At 44.3% G+C, this 22,638-nt stretch overlaps 1 protein-coding gene across 2 annotated transcripts in view; it reads left to right on the top strand.

Annotated features, from left to right (window-relative positions):
- LOC137618735 (hydroxymethylglutaryl-CoA lyase, mitochondrial-like) overlaps window positions 1-22,638 on the top strand; it is a 71,921-nt gene that overhangs the window by 21,977 nt on the left and 27,306 nt on the right. For both annotated transcript variants that reach the window (XM_068348907.1, XM_068348905.1), the window contains exons 2-3: window positions 13,081-13,247; window positions 13,795-13,918. In XM_068348907.1, the coding sequence (XP_068205008.1) occupies window positions 13,081-13,247; window positions 13,795-13,918 (291 nt within the window). The remainder of the gene's footprint in view (window positions 1-13,080; window positions 13,248-13,794; window positions 13,919-22,638) is intronic.

Here is a 22,638-nt window from a genome sequence, read left to right as displayed (position 1 = left end):
CATCAACTAACCTAAACTTTCCCCCCTAACCTAACCTACAAGCCATCTCCTTATCTACACGCATACCGGAGGGGGGGGGGGGGCTGGGGGGGAGTATGTGCTAACGCACCTTGAGACCCCCCTTAGACTGCCATATCCAAAGTCAGCCGTAATCTTACATACAGGTGGCCGCTATCATACATACACCCCGAAAATGAGATGTGTTTGTAGGGTGCATTTAAGGGTTATGAAGTATATTGGGAGCGTTCGTAGAAAGTTGGGTCACAGTTCGTAAGTCAAAATGATCTAACCTAATTTACCCTACCATACTCTAATCTAATCTACTCTAGCTTACCCTGCTCCACTTTAACCTAGTATAGCCTAACCTATCTATTAAAGAACTTGAATTATGTACAAAGGGGTTGTGGTGGCCTGGTGGTAGCGTCCTTCCCTGGGGATTGCCAGACTGGGGTTCGAGTCTCGCTCAAACTTCTTAGTTCCTTTGGTCACTGCAACCTCACCATCCTTGTGAGCTAAGGATGGGTGAGTCTATAGGTCTATCTGCTGAGTCATCAGCAGCCATTGCCTGGTCCTCCTTGGTCCTAGCTTGGGTGGAGAGGGGGCTTGAGTGCTGATCATATGTAATATGGTCAGTCTTTAGTTCATTGTCCTGCTTGATAGGACAATGTCACTGTCCCTTTCCGCTGTCATTCATGAATAACCTTTAAAACCCAACCTGCTGTAAACTACAGTATCTATATCTTGGAACTGTCAGTTGAATAGTGCTAGGGTAGTAGCTAGAAGGGGTGCCAAAGGTGTAGGCTATTTAAGGATGTATTCACAAAGTTAGGTTCTCCCAATTTGTTGAGTTTTTTTGGTTTCAACTACACTTAAGTGTATTGGCCCATTAAGGTTGTATTTTTCTACCTTTCCTCTGATATAGTGGCTTGGATCAGTATGTAAAGTATAGTTATAAAGGAATTTGTTTCTGAAGGTTAGTAAAATAGTTTTTTTTTTTAAATACTGAATTAATTTTGCATTTTCAATATTAAACTTACCCGATAATCATGTAGCTGTCAACTCCGTTGCCCGACAGAATTCTACGGGAGGGATACGCCAGCTATCACTATACTAGAAGGGGGTGTACTCACCAGCGCCACCTGTGGCCAGGTACTGCAGTACTTCTTGTTGACACCACCTCACTTTTTCCTCTGTCGTGCTTCCGGCAAGACGTTCTGGGATACGCTTATGATTTTGGAGTATTGTTCACGGTTTTTGGTGAAGTATTTCTCTAAGATTTCAGCTTTCGCTATACTGGAAACTTTTCTAATTAGCTTAGATAGCTTTTATTTGGTTTTGATTAATGGTTAACGATCTTTTTGCTTGATTTGGAATCCCCCTTGACTAACTCTTTGATTCAAGATGTCTGACCTTTCACAAGCCCCACCCCATAGACGATGTAGGTCTTGTAATAGGCGTGTTCCGAAGGCCTCGGTTGATCCTCACACCGCTTGTTCTGACTGTAGGGAAAGACCCTGTCAGTTGGAAGATCGATGTGAGGAATGCGCCGGACTTTCAGAACTTGAATTTGTTCGATTCCTTAAATATTCAACCAAGTTAGAGAGAGAGAGGGTTAGGAGGAGTTCTTCTCGCTCTTCGCTTTTTTCCTCACCTCATGATCCTCAACCTTTTCCTCCCCCTGTAGTGGCTACCCCCGAACCTACTATTTGTGCTCAACCTGATATGTCCGATGTTTTGCGTGCCATTCAGGCTTTAGGTGACAAAGTGGAATCGGTGGTTAGTGACCATAAGTCTCTTATGGCAGAAGTCAAAGAACTTAAGGTCAAAAGTGCAGTGGGAGGTGATAGTGCCAGTGCTGTGCCAAGTGCTAGTGTCAGTGCGGTGCCAAGTGCTAGTGTCAGTGTCAGTGTGGTGCGTGAGGGTACTTCTGTGCGTGCCAGTCGTCCTCCCAGTCCGGGACCTCTTGCAAGCTCCCAAGCCCAGGGGAGAAGCAATGTCGAAGGGCAAAAGGGTTCGGCAGGCCTTGATCGGCGCACAGAAGTATCCTCGGTGGTTGCGGGCGTGTCTTACAGAGACCGTCACTCCCACCCGCAGACGATTGAGCCCGTCTTTTACTCGTCTGCAGAAGAAATGTCGGGGAGAAAACGCTGGACTCAGGTCTCAAGACCTCTCAAACGCAAAGTCCAGACCTCAAGAGTTCTACAACCTGGTTGCAGTCATTGGATTAGCTCTGACTCTCCGCAGTCATCAGGTGACTGCACACCTCCTAAGAGAGGTAAGGTGATGCCGCAACAGACCTCATCTTCTGTTAAGGCTTTGCCTCAGCAGACCTTAGCGTCTGTTGACCCCAAGATGACTTTGCTGCAGTCCATGCAGTCACAGCTTGCGGTCTTAATGAGTGAGTTTCAGGCTGAGAAGGTTACACCTCCTCCTGCGAGCGCTCCGCCTCACCGCAGTCCAGTCTGCCAGGCGTACGAAGTTGAGGTTCCTCAGGCTACCTTACCGCGTTCTGAGTTGCCAGTTACCAGCGGTGTGCAGCAACCTCCGCCTTCCTTAAGGCAACCTCAGCAATGGGAGCAGGAGTCTTATGCCTTACTTCCTCCGCTTCCTCTTGCGGTTAAACCAGCGAGGCAACAGCCTCTTGAGGTACGACAACCTCTTCCATCCATGAGCCAGCCACCTCAGCACTCGCTGCAGCGACCTCAACCCTCCTCAAGGCGAGAGCCTCAACTCCTTACGCTAGCACCTCAGGAACCTCAACTCGCGAGACAGGAACTGCGTTCTGCGCAGCCGCTACCTCAACTCTCGCAGCTCACACCTCAGGAACCTCAACTCGTTCCTCAGGAACCTGCTACTGCGCATCCACAACCCTTACAGCAAGCGCAACTCTTGAGACAAGAAACTCATGCTAGGAGTCAGCCACCTCAACCCATGCGCCTACCTTCCTCTACTCTTCTTGACCAGTCTTTGCAGCCTGAACCTCAGGTTTTAACTCAGCGACAGAGACTTGAGGATGAAACCACAAGTGTTTATGCACCCGCTTGTTCAGATTCTGCTGTTCAGCATACCGCTGTTACTTTACCTCTCACTTCGCTACACTCCGGTGATGAGGTTTCTGAGGAGGAAGCTGCGCACCTGGATCCCTCATCAGACGTGGAAGAATCCAAGTCTTCTCCTCTACCCATTGACTTTCGTAAGGTCCTGGCTCTTTTCAGAGAGGTATACCCGGACCATTTTGTTTCTGCTACCCCTCGCTCTCCTCCATCTGAGTTTTCGCTGGGCATGCAACCTGTTAAGTCAACTTATACTAAGCTCGTCTTTGCTAGGTCCTCTAAGAGAGCTTTAAGAATATTAGGGGAGTGGTTGCAGTCTAAACAGCAACTAGGGAAGACTTCCTTTATGTTCCCCCCTACTAAGCTCACTTCTAAGGCGGGCGTATGGTATGCCACAGGAGAGGAACCAGGCTTGGGAGTCCCTGCCTCTGCCCAGGCTGACTTCTCAAGTTTGGTCGACTCTCCTCGTAGATCAGCAATGAGGCGCTCTAAGGTTTGCTGGGCCTTTTCCGATTTAGACCACTTCTTAAAGGGTGTATTTCGTGCCTTTGAGATGTTCAATTTTCTAGACTGGTGCCTGGGGGCCTTGAGCAAGAAGACCTCCCCTGCGGACAAGGACTCAGCCATGCTTTTAATGTCCTGCATGGATAAAGCAATTCGGGATGGGTCTGGCGAGCTTGCTTCAATGTTTGTGTCAGGAGTTCTTAAGAAAAGGGAGCAACTTTGCACCTTTCTTTCTTCCAGCATCACACCTTGTCAAAGGTCTCAACTCCTTTTTGCTCCGCTTTCTAAGTTCTTGTTTCCCGAAGAGCTTATCAAGGATTTGTCTGCGGCCCTGATTCAGAAGGACACTCATGATCTTGTGGCCTCTTCAGCTCGTAAGACTAAGGTTGCTCCCTCAGTTCCCAGGACTTACCGCACCCCAGTGGCTGATACTCCTGCTACAAGGTTTATTCCGCCCTTTCGTGGCAGAGCCCCCAGCCGAGGAAGCTCCCGTCCAGACTCTTCCAGGAGCAGGTCTAGGAAAGGTCCCAAGACTTCAAAAGGCAAACACTGACTCTCCTCCTCTCCAGACAGCAGTAGGAGCCAGACTCAAGACCTTCTGGCAAGCTTGGGAAAGGAGAGGTGCAGACGCCCAGTCTGTCAGGTGGCTAAGGGAGGGTTACAGGATACCATTCTGCCGCAAACCCCCTCTGACCACTTCTCCCATCAACCTCTCTCCCAACTACAAGGAAAAGGACAAGAGGCTAGCGTTGCACCAGGAGGTGTCGCTCCTGTTACAGAAGAAGGCAGTGGTTATAGTCCGGGACCATCAATCCCCGGGCTTCTACAACCGTCTCTTTCTGGTGGCCAAGAAGACAGGAGGTTGGAGACCGGTGCTGGACGTCAGCGCGCTCAATGCTTATGTCACCAAGCAAACGTTCACTATGGAGACGACGAAGTCGGTCCTAGCAGCGGTCAGGCAGGAGGACTGGATGGTCTCGTTGGATCTGAAAGACGCTTACTTTCACGTTCCTATTCATCCAGACTCCCAACCTTTCCTGAGATTCGTTTTTGGAAAGGTTGTGTACCAATTCCAAGCCCTGTGTTTTGGCCTAAGCACAGCTCCTATGGTGTTTACGCATCTGATGAGGAATATTGCAAAATTCCTCCACTTATCGGACATCAGAGCCTCCCTTTATTTAGACGACTGGCTGTTGAGAGCCTCCACGAGTCGTCGCTGTCTGGAGAGTCTCAACTGGACTTTAGACTTGATCGAGGAACTGGGTCTGTTAGTCAACTTAGAAAAGTCCCAGCTCATTCCCTCCCAATCCATAGTTTACCTGGGAATGGAGATTCGGAGTCAGGATTTTCGGGCTTTTCCATCGGCCCCAAGGATAAGCCAAGCCCTAGATTGCATCCTGAGCATGCTGAAGAGGAACAGTTGCTCGGTGAGACAGTGGATGAGTCTCACAGGGACCCTGTCATCGTTAGCCCTGTTCGTCGAGTTAGGGAGACTCCACCTCCGCCCTCTCCAATTCCATCTAGCAGCTCATTGGGACAAGGATTTGACGCTCGAAGCAGTCTCTATCCCTGTCACCAAAGAGATGAAGACCACTCTCTTGTGGTGGAAGACCAACCTCCTTCTCAAGGAGGGCCTATCGTTAGCGATTCAGACCCCCAATCTTCATCTCTTCTCGGATGCATCAGACTCGGGCTGGGGCGCGACCTTGAACGGACAGGAATGCTCGGGAACGTGGAACAGGGAACAGGAAACGCTCCACATCAACTGCAAGGAGCTACTGGCAGTTCATATGGCCCTAATGAACTTCAAGTCCCTCCTGCTAGGCAAGGTGGTGGAGGTGAACTCCGACAACACCACAGCCTTGGCTTACATCTCCAAGCAGGGAGGGACCCATTCGAGGAACCTGTACGAGATAGCAAGGGACCTCCTCATTTGGTCAAGAAGTCTAAACCTCACTCTAGTAACGAGGTTCATTCAGGGCAACATGAACGTCTCAGCAGATCGCCTAAGCAGAAAAGATCAAGTCATCCCCACGGAATGGACCCTTCACAAGAGCGTGTGCAACAGAGTTTGGACCTTGTGGGGTCAGCCTACGATAGATCTGTTTGCCACCTCCATGACCAAGAGGCTTCCTTTGTACTGTTCCCCAGTTCCAGACCCAGCAGCAGTTCATGTGGATGCTTTTCTGCTGAATTGGTCCCATCTCGACCTTTACGCATTCCCACCGTTCAAGATCATCAACAGAGTCATTCAGAAGTTCGTCTCGCACGAAGGGACACGGCTGACGCTGGTTGCTCCCCTTTGGCCTGCAAGAGAATGGTTCACAGAGGTACTACAATGGCTGGTCGACGTCCCCAGGACTCTCCCTCTAAGAGTGGACCTTCTACGTCAACCTCACGTAGACAAGGTGCACCCAAACCTCCACGCTCTTCGTCTGACTGCCTTCAGACTGTCGAAAGATTCGCTAGAGCTAGAGGCTTTTCGAAGGAGGCAGCCAGTGCGATTGCCAGAGCAAGGAGGGTATCCACTCGTAGAGTCTACCAATCCAAGTGGGAAGTCTTCCGATGCTGGTGTAGAGCCAATGCAGTTTCCTCTACCAATACCTCTGTAACCCAAATAGCTGACTTCCTATTACATCTAAGGAATGAGAGATCCCTTTCGGCTCCTACGATTAAAGGGTACAGAAGTATGTTGGCTTCAGTTCTCCGCCACAGAGGTTTGGACCTTTCTTCCAACAAGGACCTTCAAGACATCCTTAAGTCTTTTGAGACTTCTAAAGAACGTCGTTTACCCACTCCAGGCTGGAATCTAGACGTAGTCTTAAGGTTCCTTATGTCTCCTAGGTTCGAACCTCTCCAGTCAGCTTCCTTCAAGGACCTTACCCTCAAGACTCTTTTCCTCGTCTGCCTTGCAACAGCTAAAAGAGTCAGTGAGGTTCATGCCTTCAGCAAGAACATTGGGTTCACATCCGAATCTGCAACATGTTCTTTACAGCTCGGATTTTTAGCTAAGAATGAACTTCCTTCACGTCCTTGGCCTAGATCGTTTGAAATTCCTAGCCTTTCCAACATGGTAGGTAACGAGCTAGAAAGAGTTCTTTGCCCTGTCAGAGCTCTGAAATATTATCTTAATAGGTCAAAACCTATACGAGGACAGTCAGAAGCCTTATGGTGTGCAATCAAGAAACCTTCGATGCCCATGTCCAAAAACGGAGTTTCGTATTATATAAGGCTTCTGATTAGAGAAGCCCATTCTCACATGAAGGATGAAGACCTTGCTTTGCTGAAGGTAAGGACCCACGAAGTGAGAGCCGTAGCCACTTCGATGGCCTTTAATAAGAACCGTTCTCTGCAGAGCATTATGGATGCAACTTATTGGAGGAGCAAGTCAGTGTTTGCATCATTTTATCTTAAAGATGTCCAGTCTCTTTACGAGAACTGCTACACCCTGGGACCATTCGTAGCAGCGAGTGCAGTAGTAGGTGAGGGCTCAGCCACTACATTCCCTTAATCCCATAACCTTTTTTTTTTTTTAACCTTTCTCTTGAATGCTTTTATTGTTGTTTTTTGGGTTGTTACGGTAGGCTAAGAAGCCTTCCGCATCCTTTTTTGATTTGGCGGGTGGTCAATTCATTCTTGAGAAGCGCCTGGGTTAGAGGTTGTGTAGAGGTCCTTTAGTATGGGTTGCAGCCCTGTATACTTTAGCACCTTAGAGTTGATTCAGCCTCCTAAGAGGAACGCTGCGCTCAGTAAGGAAGACGAACTTAATAAAGGCAGAGTAACGGTTCACAAAGGCAGAGTAACGGTTCAAGTCGACTTCCTTACCAGGTACTTATTATTTCATTGTTATTCTGAAATAACTGATTATATGAAATACGGGATACTTAGCTATCCTTTAGTCATGTACACTGGTTTTCACCCACCCCCCTGGGTGTGAATCAGCTACATGATTATTGGGTAAGTTTAATATTGAAAAATGTTATTTTCATTAGTAAAATAAATTTTTGAATATACTTACCCGATAATCATGATTTAATTGACCCACCCTTCCTCCCCATAGAGAACCAGTGGACCGAGGAAAAAGTGAGGTGGTGTCAACAAGAAGTACTGCAGTACCTGGCCACAGGTGGCGCTGTTGAGTACACCCCCTTCTAGTATAGTGATAGCTGGCGTATCCCTCCCGTAGAATTCTGTCGGGCAACGGAGTTGACAGCTACATGATTATCGGGTAAGTATATTCAAAAATTTATTTTACTAATGAAAATAACATTTTTAAGAAATAATATTAATAGGATTATAATCCATTTCAAACTCCAAATATTACTAGATATAAATGTTTTTTTTACACAGTTTACATTTTTTAAAGGGATAAAATTATGCCAAATAGAAAATAAGCAAATGAAATAGATAGACATTGAACTTCCCTTTATCTGAAGTAAGGAAAATTGATGGCCAAATTGGAATGCTACCTTGCTACAACAGATATGGAATTACCACTCTATTACCATAGAGATGTGCAACCTCATTTTATTGTGGTTCTCAAGAGAGAAACAGCGATATGTTGTTGGTATGCACTGGGAGATATCTGTGGAAAGTGTGTCTGCCGCACATTAAATTCTTTGATATGTGTCCTGGTCCTTGGCCATTCGATATCCAAATTGTTATTTGATTTCCAAGTCAGAAAATAATGAAAATTTTTGTTGTAGCGTTTAATTGTTCGAATTCAGATGCATTTAGTCTCCTTGGTTCTACTGTACTAGATCTGGTGTATGCAAGCCGTTTTCTTTAGAATTTATGTGCCCCTGTTTCGACCGAGGGCCTTCATGTTCTGATAGGTATAGTTTGTAGGGAATGTTATTAGAAGTCATGGATGAAGTGAAAGAACTTTATATTTGATGAACTAACTTAAAGACTCAAAGTTCCAAAATAGGAATGTACAATACTAAATCAATTGGCCGATGTTAGTTTCCATTTACATGCTCAGATAGCCTTCCTGGGTAATCATAACTTTGCAATATAACTTTCAATATAATCTTTAGAACTTTGGGTAAATTTTTTCAATCAGAATACTTTATGTATCTATTATCCAGCCAACTCTATACTTTTGGCGTACTAAGAATTTTATGCTGTAAGGATATGAAGTAGTAGTTTAGGAAAATGTTTAAATTATAAAAGACTCCATTTTAGAAAATAACAAAATTTTTATTTCTTTTTTTTTTTTTGGGGGGGGGGTGAAGTCCCAAGAAGTAGATCTAATAATTTTCTTCCTCACACTGGGATCTAATTCAGAACTCTTCAATTGAAATGCCATAAAAGAAGTTTGAGTTTAATTCCTGCTGCACCTCTGGAGTTCCCTGGTGATGCTAATCCCTTGCATGCCGTACCAGCGAGCTTTCCCCAACTACCCGATCTACCAGCCAACCCAGTTGATAGCGTTTCATTCAAATTGCTCCTAGTAAGTGAATATGATAACGTAAGGCTGTAGCCTCACAAGGTAACTCTTTTAGTGCATCGGTTTTATCTTCCAACTTTTGCGGACAGTTTTAAATTGGTTAGTAACTCTTTCCTTTCGTTTGAGGTGCTGTGGGCTTAATCTCTTTGATGTAGAAATTTATTTCTAATGGACAAGTGATTATGGTGATTCCTTCCACTAGATCAAATGTTTGCAAAATACACTGCATGTTATTTACTATCCTAAATTTAAATCTTTTATTTCATGCTATCTATTGGACAGTCCCAGTATGTAGAGGTAAGTGATTCAGTTGTAGTTGACATCTTTTAACAGTATCTTCTCTCTTCATTATCATACTGGTCTTTGCTAAAATACCTTTGCTCTTACCTAATACAAACCATTTTCCTTTGATAGGGATATGACTTCAGTAAAGCTGGAATGGTCATTAAGGTTTAAAAAGGTAGTTATAAATACCATCCACCTTTCAATAAGCAAGACTCGCATTTTTGGCTTGCCTCAAGCAGTATGGACGTACTCTTGTTGCCTCTCTTTGGACGTTTTCTTTTTCTTTCATTCCAGAATGGAAAAGCATAGAGACGTGGTTGTGTTCGAGTAAACCTTGTGTGAAGTGTGGCAAGTTTATGTCAAAACCTGCCATTGATCCCAATCATCAGTATGTGTTTTTACTGGGGCTCATAACTGATTGCACTCGTCCCCGTTTGATGCGTGCAAGTTGAGTTTGCCGAAAAGAAAAAGAAAAAGGGTAGGAAAGAAGGCTTTAGTATCAGCGTTGACTATGCCGAAACTGATGTCGAGGAAACTTTATAGCTACTTCTTTTCTTCTGGTGTTTCTTGGATGCTGTTTATACCTTAGGGTTCTCTAGGGCTGGGTCTTCTGAAGGAATTCGTGTGGGAGGAAATCCACGCTTGCCTTCGAAGCAATCCTCGTAATAAAGCGGAAGTATTATCTCTAGTGAAATATCACTTCTCCTTTTCCTTTAGGGTCGCCTGTAGCTGTGGAGACCAACGGCAACGATTTGAATCTAAGAAAGTTGTGGTCTCACGCTGCGGAAAGTTTTGTTCTCAGCCTGGACTTCTGAATCTCCCCCTGGTGTGACAATCCCATCTTCTGCTACACCTGTAGCAGAAGGGGACTCCATGGTGATGCCGTCCTTCTGAATGTGTGTGTCCCCTATGTGGTGCATATTACACGAAGCGAGGCCTCGGGGACGTTGAGGGTGGGAGTATTTGTATGTATACCTATAAACTCTGTCCAATATTAAGTCTATAGTTTCCCTAACGGGAACATTAGTAAATAAAGACTCAACGTCTATGGAGGCAGTAACTCCCTATTTACTAATGTCCTCGTTAGTGAAACTATAGACCGGAGGCCAATCTAGGGATTATCCCGAAGAAGAATTTAATACCCTAATACCAGCAAGCACACTAATCCACCTGAGGTAACTACCTTCCAGGCATTATGACCTCTGGCCTCAGACAGTCCTTCACCAATAAGGAGCTGACGTTGAAGCTGGAAACCGTATATAAGCTCTCGCAAGTGCGTCCGGTTTTACAGTTTACTCTTGAAAATGAGCACAAGACCTTCTCCCTGCTCGAAACTGGTTTAGTTGAAGGATTTTATAATTTATTCTTTTACCTAATTCTAGATTTTGAAATTTTGTGTAGATAAACTGAATGTCTCTTTGTGCATACACCCCTAGTGAAAGTAATCCACGACAAAGACTCTTATTTTGTATGTAATGTCTGTTCTTTAATAATGTGTACTGGTACATTTCTAATTAAAGAAGAAGGATTATTAACAGTATGTTCTCCATCACCTTTCTCATGAACTCTGTCTCTTTCACAGTTACTGGCAGAATGCAGTCATGAAGAGAAAAAGATAATAAGAACAGTAGAAAAAGTTCATTACGAAATTAACCCCACTGAGATAATGATAATGACAGGCTCAGAGATATCTTTCCAGACATGGGAGGATGGATAGAATTTATTCAAACCCCTTTTTTTAGATGCATATACCTTTGGGCATGTCCTGTACATGGATATGTGTTCTCGTTTAACCGGTTACCATATACTCTTGGTATACTTAACGCCTTTGTTATTTCCATATTCAGACTGTTTGGAAGTTTGTAGGAATCATCACCTCTGCTTCTGCACAGGATTAGGTGCTCTGACATTTCCCAGGGAAAGTTAAACCATCCATATTTTGAATCATAGTGACCTCCTTCCCTGTAAGGGTAAGTCTCCTATTAACCCTTTTTTGGAAATTTCTAACCCTAGACCCCCAGGGGGTTATTTTTTTCCCAGCACATTTTGCAGTATATTTTTTTCAAATTGCTCTAACAGCCTTAATTTTTGTCATAGAGAGGTCAGGTTGGTCTCATTCTCTTGGAAAATGCCTGAATTTTCTCAAAAAATTATCAAATATGAAAAAAATTTTTTTTATAGTATTTTTTTGCAAGGTCGTACCGGTACGTCCATGGGGGTAAAGGGATGGCTTTTGTGAAACGTACCAGTACGTCCTTTGGGGGTAAAAGGGTTAAATGGCAATCCCATGTAAGGGTGTCTCCTATTAAATGACAATGGTTTCATTCTTGTAGGCCTTAAGGTTAAACGTGTTTAGTCTCACAGACCGACAGATGGGTGCGGTATCTTTCACCCCACCAACCGTCAGTAGTTGTAACTAACTCATTAACTAAAGTTTGTAAGGAAAAAATAATGTAAAATATATTTGATTCCCCTAAACTAGAAGCATTTTGCTGATAAGTATCATAAATAAATTGATATACAGTACTGTACTATAATTATAGTTATCTAAGGCTATAAATTTAGTAGAATTATTATTGACTACGTAATGATTCTATAACTAGAGAGGCTAATTCTCTACTGTACAGTATTCTGGTTTAGGTTATTCGCAGACTTTCCGTCGTAAAATGTTCGTGTTTGCAAGCACAAACAATAAACCCCATCGCAATTTATGAACGAGACGTGTTCCTACACAAACATATTTTGATTTTGAGTATCTGTGCATATTGCTGAGTGAACGAAGGTTACAGTGATACCTCTGGATATGAAAAATTCAGGATACGAAAAGCGATACAAAGATTTTTATGCCCCAGTATACGAAAAAATTTTCAGGATACGAAAAGCTTACAAGATCCCAACTCGTCGCCGAGAGTACAGTACCTTTTTTTTCAGGGTATCAACCCTTAATTTAGGTGTACAGGTAACAATACACCTTCACTGATCCAAATGCTTTACATACAGTACCGTAACTTTTATACAGTAGTAAAGAAAACGGACCGTTTTCTTAGGGCTTGGAGGGGATAACTAGGCTATAACTACATTATTGAATAATCTCATGGTGGTTTCTGGAATGGATTAGGCTGTTTTTAACGGTTGGGTTAATTATTGAATGATAGAAATGGCTGCATTGCATGTTTAATACTACAGTTTAGCGTGTTTATGAAAGAAAAGGTGTCTTTTCGTAAGGCTTGGAACGTATTAGGCTATTTACATGTAAAACACGACTCCGGATACGAAAAAATCAGGATACGAAACCGTATCCTGAACGGATTACTTTCGTATCCTGAGGCATCACTGTACCTGACAAACAGAGTTTTATCTCTGTTGATTACTGTATCCTGCAATCAAGGAGACGACCCCTACTATTTTACTCGGTGGGACCTACTTTTGATTGTGTCATAGCCTCTGTACCATGATCCTCCACTGTCTTGGGTTAGTTTTCTCTTGCTTGAGGGTACACTCAGGCACACTATTCTATCTTTTTTCTCTTGTTCTGGTAAAGTTTTTATAGTTTATATAGGAGATATTTATTTTAATGTTACTGTTGTTAAAATATTTAACTTTTCCTTGTTTCTTTCCTCACTGGGCTATTTTCTCTGTTGGGGTCCTGGGTTTATAGTATCCTGCTTTACAACTAGGGTTGTAGCATAGCAAATGATAATAATGATTGATTGCTCTTTTTAGATCCATGATATACAGTATATTCAATTCCCTCAAATATATTGTCTAAGTGACTCCATCTTTCAGATCCGTAGTTCGGCGATACGTCAGGAGTATCCGAGGCAAGTGAAGATTGTGGAGGTTGGGCCAAGAGATGGACTTCAGAATGAGAAGACCCTCGTTCCTACTGACGTGAAGATAGAATTCATCAACAGACTTTCTCACGCGGGGCATAAGGCCGTAGAGGTGACAAGGTAAGGCTTTATTCAGTGTTGTTAGGGAAGTTATCTATTCTTTTCCTTTCTGAACATCGTCTCACTATGGTGAAGGGGTAGATAACTTTGCAAATAGTAAGATATATGCCGTGATACCTTGATTTATTTGATACATGTTCCCAGTTTTTTTAATGATAGTTGCATCTTAGTGGCTATTGAACAATAAGTTGCTCTGGATGTTTAAAAAGAAATACTTAATATTAAGGAAATACAAAATAATTCTGTATTTTGAGGTGTATGAGAATATTACTTCTATGAGTGCAAATAAGGGACAGCACATGTACCAATGTGCATTGTATGTCAGTAAAGGGTTTGTTTATGAAACATGAAATCTTAGCATTGATTTTTTATAATTTAGATTCAAGATACATAATTAAAGTACAACTTCATAACTATTTTTCTTTATCAAAATATCAGTGATGAGAATATATGAATATAGTATGAGAGAGGGCTTATAGTTATCTATCTATTTATATATCTGTGCATATATATGGCCAGTGTTTCTAATTACACTTTGTTTTTCCAGTTTTGTATCCCCGAAGTGGGTGCCACAGATGGCCGATCATACGGAGGTCATGAAAGGAATTCAGCGCGTGAACGGAGTTTCGTATCCCGTGTTGACGCCCAATTTAAAAGGCTTCCAGGCTGCGGTATGATCGTTTGTGCAACTACTGTAGTATATTTGTTCGTATGAGAGTATTGTACAGATCATTGCCTTTATCGCTGATTTGTCAGTCATGCTCAGTCCAGAGTTTGAAGATAACATTTATTGTTTGTTTTTTCCTACACGGATATAAACCAAACTCCTATTGAAGCATTGTAATATATATAGTTAGGAGAAATACAAATAACTTTGAAAATTTGTGATGTTTAACTTCTTACTTATGGGTTACTCAGCTTCTATCTATCTATTCATCTATCTACCATGGCCCTTCCCCTAATTTGAGAGGTACCCATCATAAATAATAGAACAAAAGGGGACCTTTCTTCTCTTTGCTCATCCCAGCCTGATGAGGGATACAGTTGAGTTAGGTTGGTACTGCTAGGGTGACATAGCCCACCCTCCCCTGTTATCCACCACAAATAAAGCTTCATATGCTGACTTCCCTACTGCCGCTACCTCAGCAGTCACCAAAGTGATCAGAGGTAGCAGAGGGGCCTATTGGAACTATGTCACAATCACTCTCTATTGATTCCTATTCCTGGCATGCTCTTGTATCTCTCACATCTATCCTCCTGTCACCCAGAGCTTCTTCATTCACTCCATTCATCCACCCAAACCTTGGCCTTCCTCTTGCACTTCTCCCATCAACTCTTGCATTCATCACCTTCTTCAGGAGACGACCATTTCCCATCCTCTGTACATCTTTGATATCGCACAGGAAATAACTACAGTATACTGGAGAGGGAATTCCATGTCTCCTCGTCCCGTCTCTTTTACTTGCCCCTTACAATACGCAATTTACTGGACATTATTGCTAATTACAGGAAGTCTGTTACATATGAACGATATACACTCCAAGGAACCTACATATATATCAAGAATTTGCACATAAGTTTTAAAAGAAGTCAATTCATCTCTATTCTATTTTGCACTTATTTTTTATAGTATTAATTACAGATACCGAGTCTTACTTTTGAAAGTACTGTGAGTCAAAAGCTCTTTATCTTGAGAACTTACTGTTAGTTATTTCATGGGACAATTGACCGACTTTCTGTCTGTGTCTGACTTGGTTCATCTTAGGGTTGACCTGATCTCCTCTGCGATTGTAGTCTGTTTGATGTTCATATTGTTTGCGATTGCAATTTACTTGAGCCCCATCTTGTGTTTAAATTCATTGTCTTTTATTGTCTATTCTCATGCTGCCACTTAGAAAAACTTGGAGCTCTGTCATTGTCTCCTTTGAAGATGTTCTGTTCATATCTCCTTGTTTTGTAGGTAGAATAAACTCTTTAAAAAATATAAGGTAAAAAACAAGAATGGTCTGAATATAACGGTCATATGTGTAGGGTCTTGAAGAAAATATAATTTCAATGAATCTTGCTCCAATATTCATGTGTTTCTAGTAGTATACTAATACGGCATAACGGCATGTACTCTGTTCTGTTACTCGATTAGTGTTTGGAATCGAAATCTAAAACCAAGTCGACCTGAATAACCCAAAAGTGTTTGAAAGTTTAGAAAAAAGTAAACTATATAATAAGTCTTGTAATAAGATATGACTTCGTCAATCGTAGGGCGACCAGGTCAGTGACTTCTCATTCTGACAGGAAACAAGTATTTTAGGCCGCACAGCTATCATTTGGGCCGCCCATATATAAATGCGGACCTTTGGGCCACATAAAAGATCTTTCCTACCGTCCCCCCTTGGATTTGGTCACACTATACTAGGTGCGCCTGTCAACTATCGTGTAATATCCTTTGTGATAATGTATGATAGAGAATTAATCTATGATTCTATTGGAGCGGTAGCTTTTTTGTTATCGTTTTCTACCTTTAACATTTCGAAACCATGATTTTGATTTCGAAATAAAACAGTTTTTAAAAGTTTTCGAAAAATTTGAATTCTAGAGATTCGATACTACCTTTATACTGGATTATCCTCTGGATTGAATCACCTGCCTTACTTCTAGGGTTAAAATTTAGGAGAAGAATGTGATGTATGCTAGAAAGACTTCTTTATTCCCCAAGGAAGTGGCTTTGCTTTGTTCTTCCCTTCGAAAAAATTATAGAGAACTTTTCATTCTCATATTCCTCCAGAACTGGAATCTATGAGACTCTTTTGCCATCTGAGGTTAAGCCACTTGGTTCTCAATTCGTTACTTTTCATCTAGTGCCTTGATTTCACGCTTGGATATCAATTATATTAGACAATTAATGCTGTCTGCTTTAGTGCTGAAGAGGATACTGTAAATCAGTTTTTGTCGTATTAAATTTTGGTTGGTCAGAAACACAACTTCGTAACTTCATTTTTCATTCGCAGTCTTGGTTCAGTTTGTATTAGTCTACACTTCAGTTTATTTTTAGAAAGTTATGAGCAAAGGTCAGTTAAAGTCTTTGCTAAAGCTGTCAAGGGTCCTTTGGAAAAATCCCTTTGCATCCTAGTCCCAGTAAAACGTCTACCTTACCTATGATGGCCAAATGTAGTGGCACCAATCTGTTGAGCAAAAGTCATGTTTAGGTAACTCACTTGCTACAGTGCAGTGATCAGAAGTTGATATGTCAAGTTTCATCTCCTAGTTACCATCAGATAATAACATTGCAGATGTTTTATGGTGGCTTCATGCAATGTCATCACTGATCTGACGCACTTTATATTATTATTATTATTATTGCTATTATTATTATTGCTTTTTCAATATTTAACTTAGCCGGTGATTATAATAGCTGCAACTCTGTTGCTCGACAGAAAACTCTAAGGTAAAACTCGCCAGCGATCGCTACACAGGTTGCGGGTGTGCCCAACAGCGCCATCTGTCGTCCAGATACCCAGTACTCAATGTAAACAAAGACTCAATTTTCTCTCTGTCGTGCTACCGACAAGACGTACTTACTCGCTGTTGCTAAACTGGATTTGTTTTCACAACTAGTTGGTGAAGTACATTATTCTAGTTTTGAGCTTTCGCTGTGCAGGCTTTCTCTTCACAAATCCTTGAACTCTTTTTGATTACGGATTCTTTGTTGATGACTTTTTGATAGTTTTTTGAATTCCCCTTTGACCAATTCAAAATGGCTGACCCTTCACAAGTCCCAAAATTTAGGAAGTGCAATGCTAGGGACTGTTCAAGGCGTCTTCCGAAGGCCTCTATCGACCTTCACACTGTTTGTTCCAATTGTCGGGATAAAACCTGTCAATTGAAAGATCGATGTGAGGAGTGCGTTGGGCTTTCGGAATTCGATTTTATCGAATTCCAAAAGTATACACGTAGGCTAGAGAGAGATAGAGTTAGGAGAAGTTCCTCTCGTTCTATTGACATTTCCTCTCCTCATGCCCCACAACCTATTCCTTCCCCTGTAGTGGTTGCTCCTAATCCCCCTTCTGGCACTCAGGAACCTTCGATGGCTGATATGATGCGTGCCATCCAAGCTCTGGGTGAGAGAGTTGAGTCCCTGGCTAGTGACCGTAATCAGCTCATGGCGGATGTGAAGGAGCTGAAGTGTAAAAGTGCAGTGGGAAGTGTTAAAGTGAGTGATAGTGTTGTGGATAGTGTTGCGCTTGAGGGTGCGTCTGTTCGTGCCTGTCGTCCTCCTAGTCCGGGACCTCTTGCAAGCTCCCAAGTCCAGGGGAGAAGCAATGTCGTACGACAAATGGGTTCGAGAGGCTTTAATCAGCGAACAGACGTTCCCTCCGTGGTATCGGGCGTATCTACCCAAGATCGCCCCTGCCTAACAAAGACGAGAGAGCCCATTTATACCTCGTCTTCGGAAGGTGTTTCTCGCAAGAAACCATGGACCAAGGTCTCACGACCGTTAAAGCGCAAGTCGGTCCCTTCCGCTCAAGTCCAACGGCCCAGCTGTAGCCACTGGGTCAGTTCGGACTCGCTGCAGTCATCCGATGACTGCTCACCTCCTAAGAGAGGCAAAGCGGTACCGCTTCAGACAGTTACACCGTCTGTCGCCGCACCTGCTCCTGTAGACCCTAAGTGGTCTTTACTGCAAGACATGCAGTCTCAACTAACGTCGCTTATGCAGGACTTTCGTGCGGAGAAGGTTGCTGCCGCACCAGCTAGTGCAGCTCCTTGCCTACAACCACCCAAACGATCGGTTGTGCGTCCTGGGGACGCTGAGGTAACCTTCTCACGCACTCCAGTTGAGAGAGTTCCGCCACCCATGCGTTCCAGTGTGATCTGCCAGCCGCATGTTGACGTTCAGCGACGCACGGAGGTATCCGTTGACGTTCGTGAGGTTCAACAACCGTCAGAGTTGTTTTGTTTTGACGCTGTGCGTCAACCTCCGCAACCCAGTGTGGTTGCCACTGCTCACCCACATCAGTCTAGACAGTCTGGAGTAGACGCTGTGCGTCCCCGCGCTGCTATGGTTGTTGCCAGCTCACAGACTGGGCAGCAGTTCCATGACGTTGCGTCCGGCTCAGTCACGCATGCACCCGTGCGACTGGACTCAGCTAACCAGCCGTTACCCACTCCGTTGCCGTTCCCTCATCAGTTCTCGGATGAGGGACTTTCTGATGATGATGGTGCTGCACACGTAGATGAACCGCATTCAGAACTGGACGAGCCTAAGTCTACGCAACCCTCTTTGGACTTTAGGAAAGTTTTGGCCCTGTCCAAAGAGATGTTTCCGGACCAGTTTGTGTCTGTGGCTCCGCGTTCTCCTCCGTCAGAGTTTGTGTTAGGCATGCCGTCAACCACTCCTGCCTTTACTAGACTCGTCCTCGCACGCTCGTCCAAGAGAGCTTTGCGGGTGATAGGAGAATGGCTGCAGTCCAAAAAGAGTTTAGGGAAGACAGCTTTTACGTTTCCCCCTGCTAGACTCTCTTCTAGATCGAGCGTCTGGTATGCCACGGGAGAAGTTCTCGGCTTGGGAGTTCCTGCCTCTGCCCAGGGCGACTTCTCAAGTCTTGTAGACTCTCCCCGCCGCCTAGCCATGAGACGCTCAAAGATATGTTGGTCATCTTCGGACCTGGACCACCTTTTGAAAGGTATCTTTAGAGCCTTCGAGGTTTTTAACTTCCTAGACTGGTGTCTAGGAGCTCTTAGCAGAAAGATCTCTCCGACGGAGAAGGAGACTTCCTTGCTCATTATGTCCTGCATGGACAAGGCCGTACGTGATGGGTCTAATGAGCTTGCTGCATCTTTTGTGTCCGGAGTCCTTAAGAAGCGTGAAAACCTATGCTCATTCCTTTCAGCTGGAGTTACACCATGCCAGAGATCCGAACTTCTGTTTGCTCCTCTTTCCAAGTGCCTTTTTCCAGAGGACCTAATTAAGGAGATTGCCGCTTCTTTGATACAGAAGGATACTCACGATCTTGTTGCGTCCTCTGCTCGCAAAGCCACCCCTTTGCCTACCTTGTCAGCTAGACCAAGGATGGACACTCCAGCGTCCCGTTTTATTCCGCCCTTTCGTGGCAGAGCCTCCAGCAGAGGAGGTGCTCGTGCCGAAGGGAGACGTGGAAAGAAGAAAGGAACCAAGTCCTTTAAGGGCAGAGTCTGACTGCCACCTTCTTCAGACAGCAGTGGGAGCCAGACTCAAGAACTTCTGGCAGACCTGGGAAAAGAGAGGCGCAGATGCACAATCTGCGAAGTTGCTCAGAGAGGGGTACAAGATCCCGTTTGTACGAAAACCCCCTCTAGCAACGTCTCCCATCGATCTCTCTCCCAGGTACAGAGAGGAAGACAAGAGACGAGCATTGAAACAGGAAGTGTCTCTCTTACTAGAGAAGGGAGCGGTAGTCAAAGTCCTGGACCATCAAACCCCGGGATTCTACAACCGTCTCTTCTTGGTGTCAAAGAAGACAGGAGGGTGGAGGCCGGTGCTAGACGTCAGTGCGCTGAATGTCTTTGTCACAAAGCAGACGTTCTCCATGGAGACCACAAAGTCGGTTCTAGCAGCGGTCAGAAGGGAAGACTGGATGGTCTCGTTAGACCTAAGGGACGCCTACTTCCACGTCCCCATCCACCCGGACTCCCAACCTTTTCTGAGATTCGTTTTCGAAAAGGTTGTCTACCAGTTTCAAGCCCTGTGCTTTGGCCTAAGCACAGCTCCTCTTGTGTTTACGAGGCTGATGAGGAATGTAGCCAAATTCCTTCATTTAGCGGACATCCGAGCCTCCCTCTATTTGGACGACTGGCTTCTCAGAGCTTCTTCCAGTCGTCGCTGTCTGAAGGATCTAAAGTGGACTCTAGATCTGACCAAGGAATTGGGTCTCCTTGTCAATATGGAAAAGTCACAAGTGGTCCCATCCCAAACTATTGTGTATTTAGGGATGGAGATTCACAGTCTAGCTTTTCGGGCTTTTCCGTCGGCCCCCAGAACAAGCCAAGCCCAGTTATGCATCCAGAACATGCTGAAGAAGGAACGATGTTCAGTCAGGAAGTGGATGAGTCTGATAGGGACGCTATCATCCCTGGAACAGTTCGTATCATTAGGAAGACTACACCTCCGTCCTCTTCAATATCACCTAGCATTTCACTGGAAAAAGGACAAGACGCTAGAAGCGGTCTCGATCCCCATTTCCGAGAAGATGAAGTCTTGCCTGACATGGTGGAAGGACAGTATCAGCCTCAGAGAGGGTCTGCCCCTGGCTGTTCAGACTCCCAACCACGTTCTCTTCTCGGACGCATCGGACGTAGGCTGGGGCGCGACATTAGACGGTCGGGAATGCTCGGGAACATGGAACTCGAGTCAAAGGACAATGCATATCAACTGCAAGGAGCTACTGGCAGTACATCTGGCCTTGAAAAGCTTCAGGTCTCTCCTTCAAGGCAAAGTGGTGGAGGTGAACTCGGACAACACCACTGCTTTGGCGTACATCTCCAAGCAAGGAGGGACCCACTCACTGACGTTGTACGAGATCGCAAGGGACCTCCTCACCTGGTCAAAAGGTCTAAACATATCGCTAGTAACGAGGTTCATCCAAGGCAACTTGAATGTCATGGCAGATTGTCTCAGTCGGAAGGGACAAATAATTCCAACAGAATGGACCCTCCACAAGGATGTATGCAAGAGACTTTGGGCCACCTGGGGCCAGCCAACCATAGATCTCTTCGCAACCTCGATGACCAAGAGGCTCCCAATATATTGCTCACCAATCCCGGACCCAGCAGCAGTTCATATAGATGCCTTTCTCCTAGATTGGTCACATCTAGATCTATATGCATTCCCTCCGTTCAAGATTGTCAATAAGGTACTGCAGAAGTTCGCCTCTCACGAAGGGACAAGGTTGACGCTAGTTGCTCCCCTCTGGCCCGCGAGAGAATGGTTCACCGAGGTACTTCGATGGCTAGTAGATGTTCCCAGAACTCTTCCTCTAAGGGTGGACCTTCTACGTCAGCCACACGTAAAGAAGGTACACCAAGGCCTCCACGCTCTTCGTCTGACTGCCTTCAGACTATCGAAAGACTCTCGAGAGCTAGAGGCTTTTCGAAGGAGGCAGCCAGAGCGATTGCTAGAGCAAGGAGAACATCCACCCTTAGAGTCTACCAATCGAAGTGGGAAGTCTTCCGAAGCTGGTGCAAGTCAGTATCTGTATCCTCGACCAGTACCTCTGTAACTCAAATAGCTGACTTCCTCTTATACCTGAGGAAAGAAAGATCTCTTTCAGCTCCCACTATCAAGGGTTACAGAAGCATGTTGGCATCAGTCTTCCGTCACAGAGGCTTAGATCTTTCCAACAATAAAGATCTACAGGACCTCCTTAAGTCTTTTGAGACCACGAAGGAGCGTCGTTTGGTTACACCTGGTTGGAATTTAGACGTGGTACTAAGATTCCTCATGTCAGACAGGTTCGAGCCGCTACAATCAGCCTCCCTGAAAGATCTCACCTTAAAGACTCTTATCCTGGTATGCTTAGCCACAGCTAAAAGAGTCAGTGAGATTCATGCCTTCAGCAAGAACATCGGATTTTCATCTGAAACGGCTACATGTTCTCTACAACTTGGTTTTCTAGCCAAAAACGAGCTGCCTTCTCGACCTTGGCCGAAATCGTTCGATATTCCAAGCTTATCGAATATGGTTGGAAATGAACTAGAAAGAGTCTTATGCCCTGTGAGAGCTCTTAAGTTCTATTTAAAACGAACTAAACCTTTACGAGGCCTGTCTGAAGCTTTATGGTGTTCAGTTAAGAAACCATCTTTGCCTATGTCAAAGAATGCTTTATCCTATTTTATCAGACTGTTAATACGAGAAGCTCATTCCTATCTGAGTGAGGAAGACCAAGCTTTGCTGAAGGTAAGGACACACGAAGTTAGAGCTGTCGCAACTTCCGTGGCCTTTAAACAAAATAGATCTCTGCGAAGTATAATGGACGCAACCTATTGGAGAAGCAAGTCAGTGTTCGCGTCTTTTTATCTTAAGGATGTCCAGTCTCTTTACGAGGACTGCTACACTCTGGGACCATTCGTAGCAGCGAGTGCAGTAGTGGGTGAGGGCTCAACCACTACAATTCCCTAATTCCATAACCTTTTTAATCTTTCTCTTGAAATGTTTTTTATTGTTGTTTTTGGGTTGTCCGGAAGGCTAAGAAGCCTTTCGCATCCTGGTTGATTTGGCGGGTGGTCAAAGTCATTTCTTGAGAAGCGCCTAGATTAGGGGTTTTGATGAGGTCCTGTTGTATGGGTTGCAACCCTTGATACTTCAGATCCTAGGGGTCGATCAGCATCCTAAGAGGATCGCGAGGCTCCGTAAGGAAGA

Source organism: Palaemon carinicauda, chromosome 25 (genome assembly GCF_036898095.1).
Source record: "Palaemon carinicauda isolate YSFRI2023 chromosome 25, ASM3689809v2, whole genome shotgun sequence".
Lineage (NCBI taxonomy): Eukaryota > Metazoa > Arthropoda > Malacostraca > Decapoda > Palaemonidae > Palaemon > Palaemon carinicauda.
Note: the sequence above shows the minus strand (reverse complement) of the source record. Positions and strands in the feature narration are given on the sequence as shown.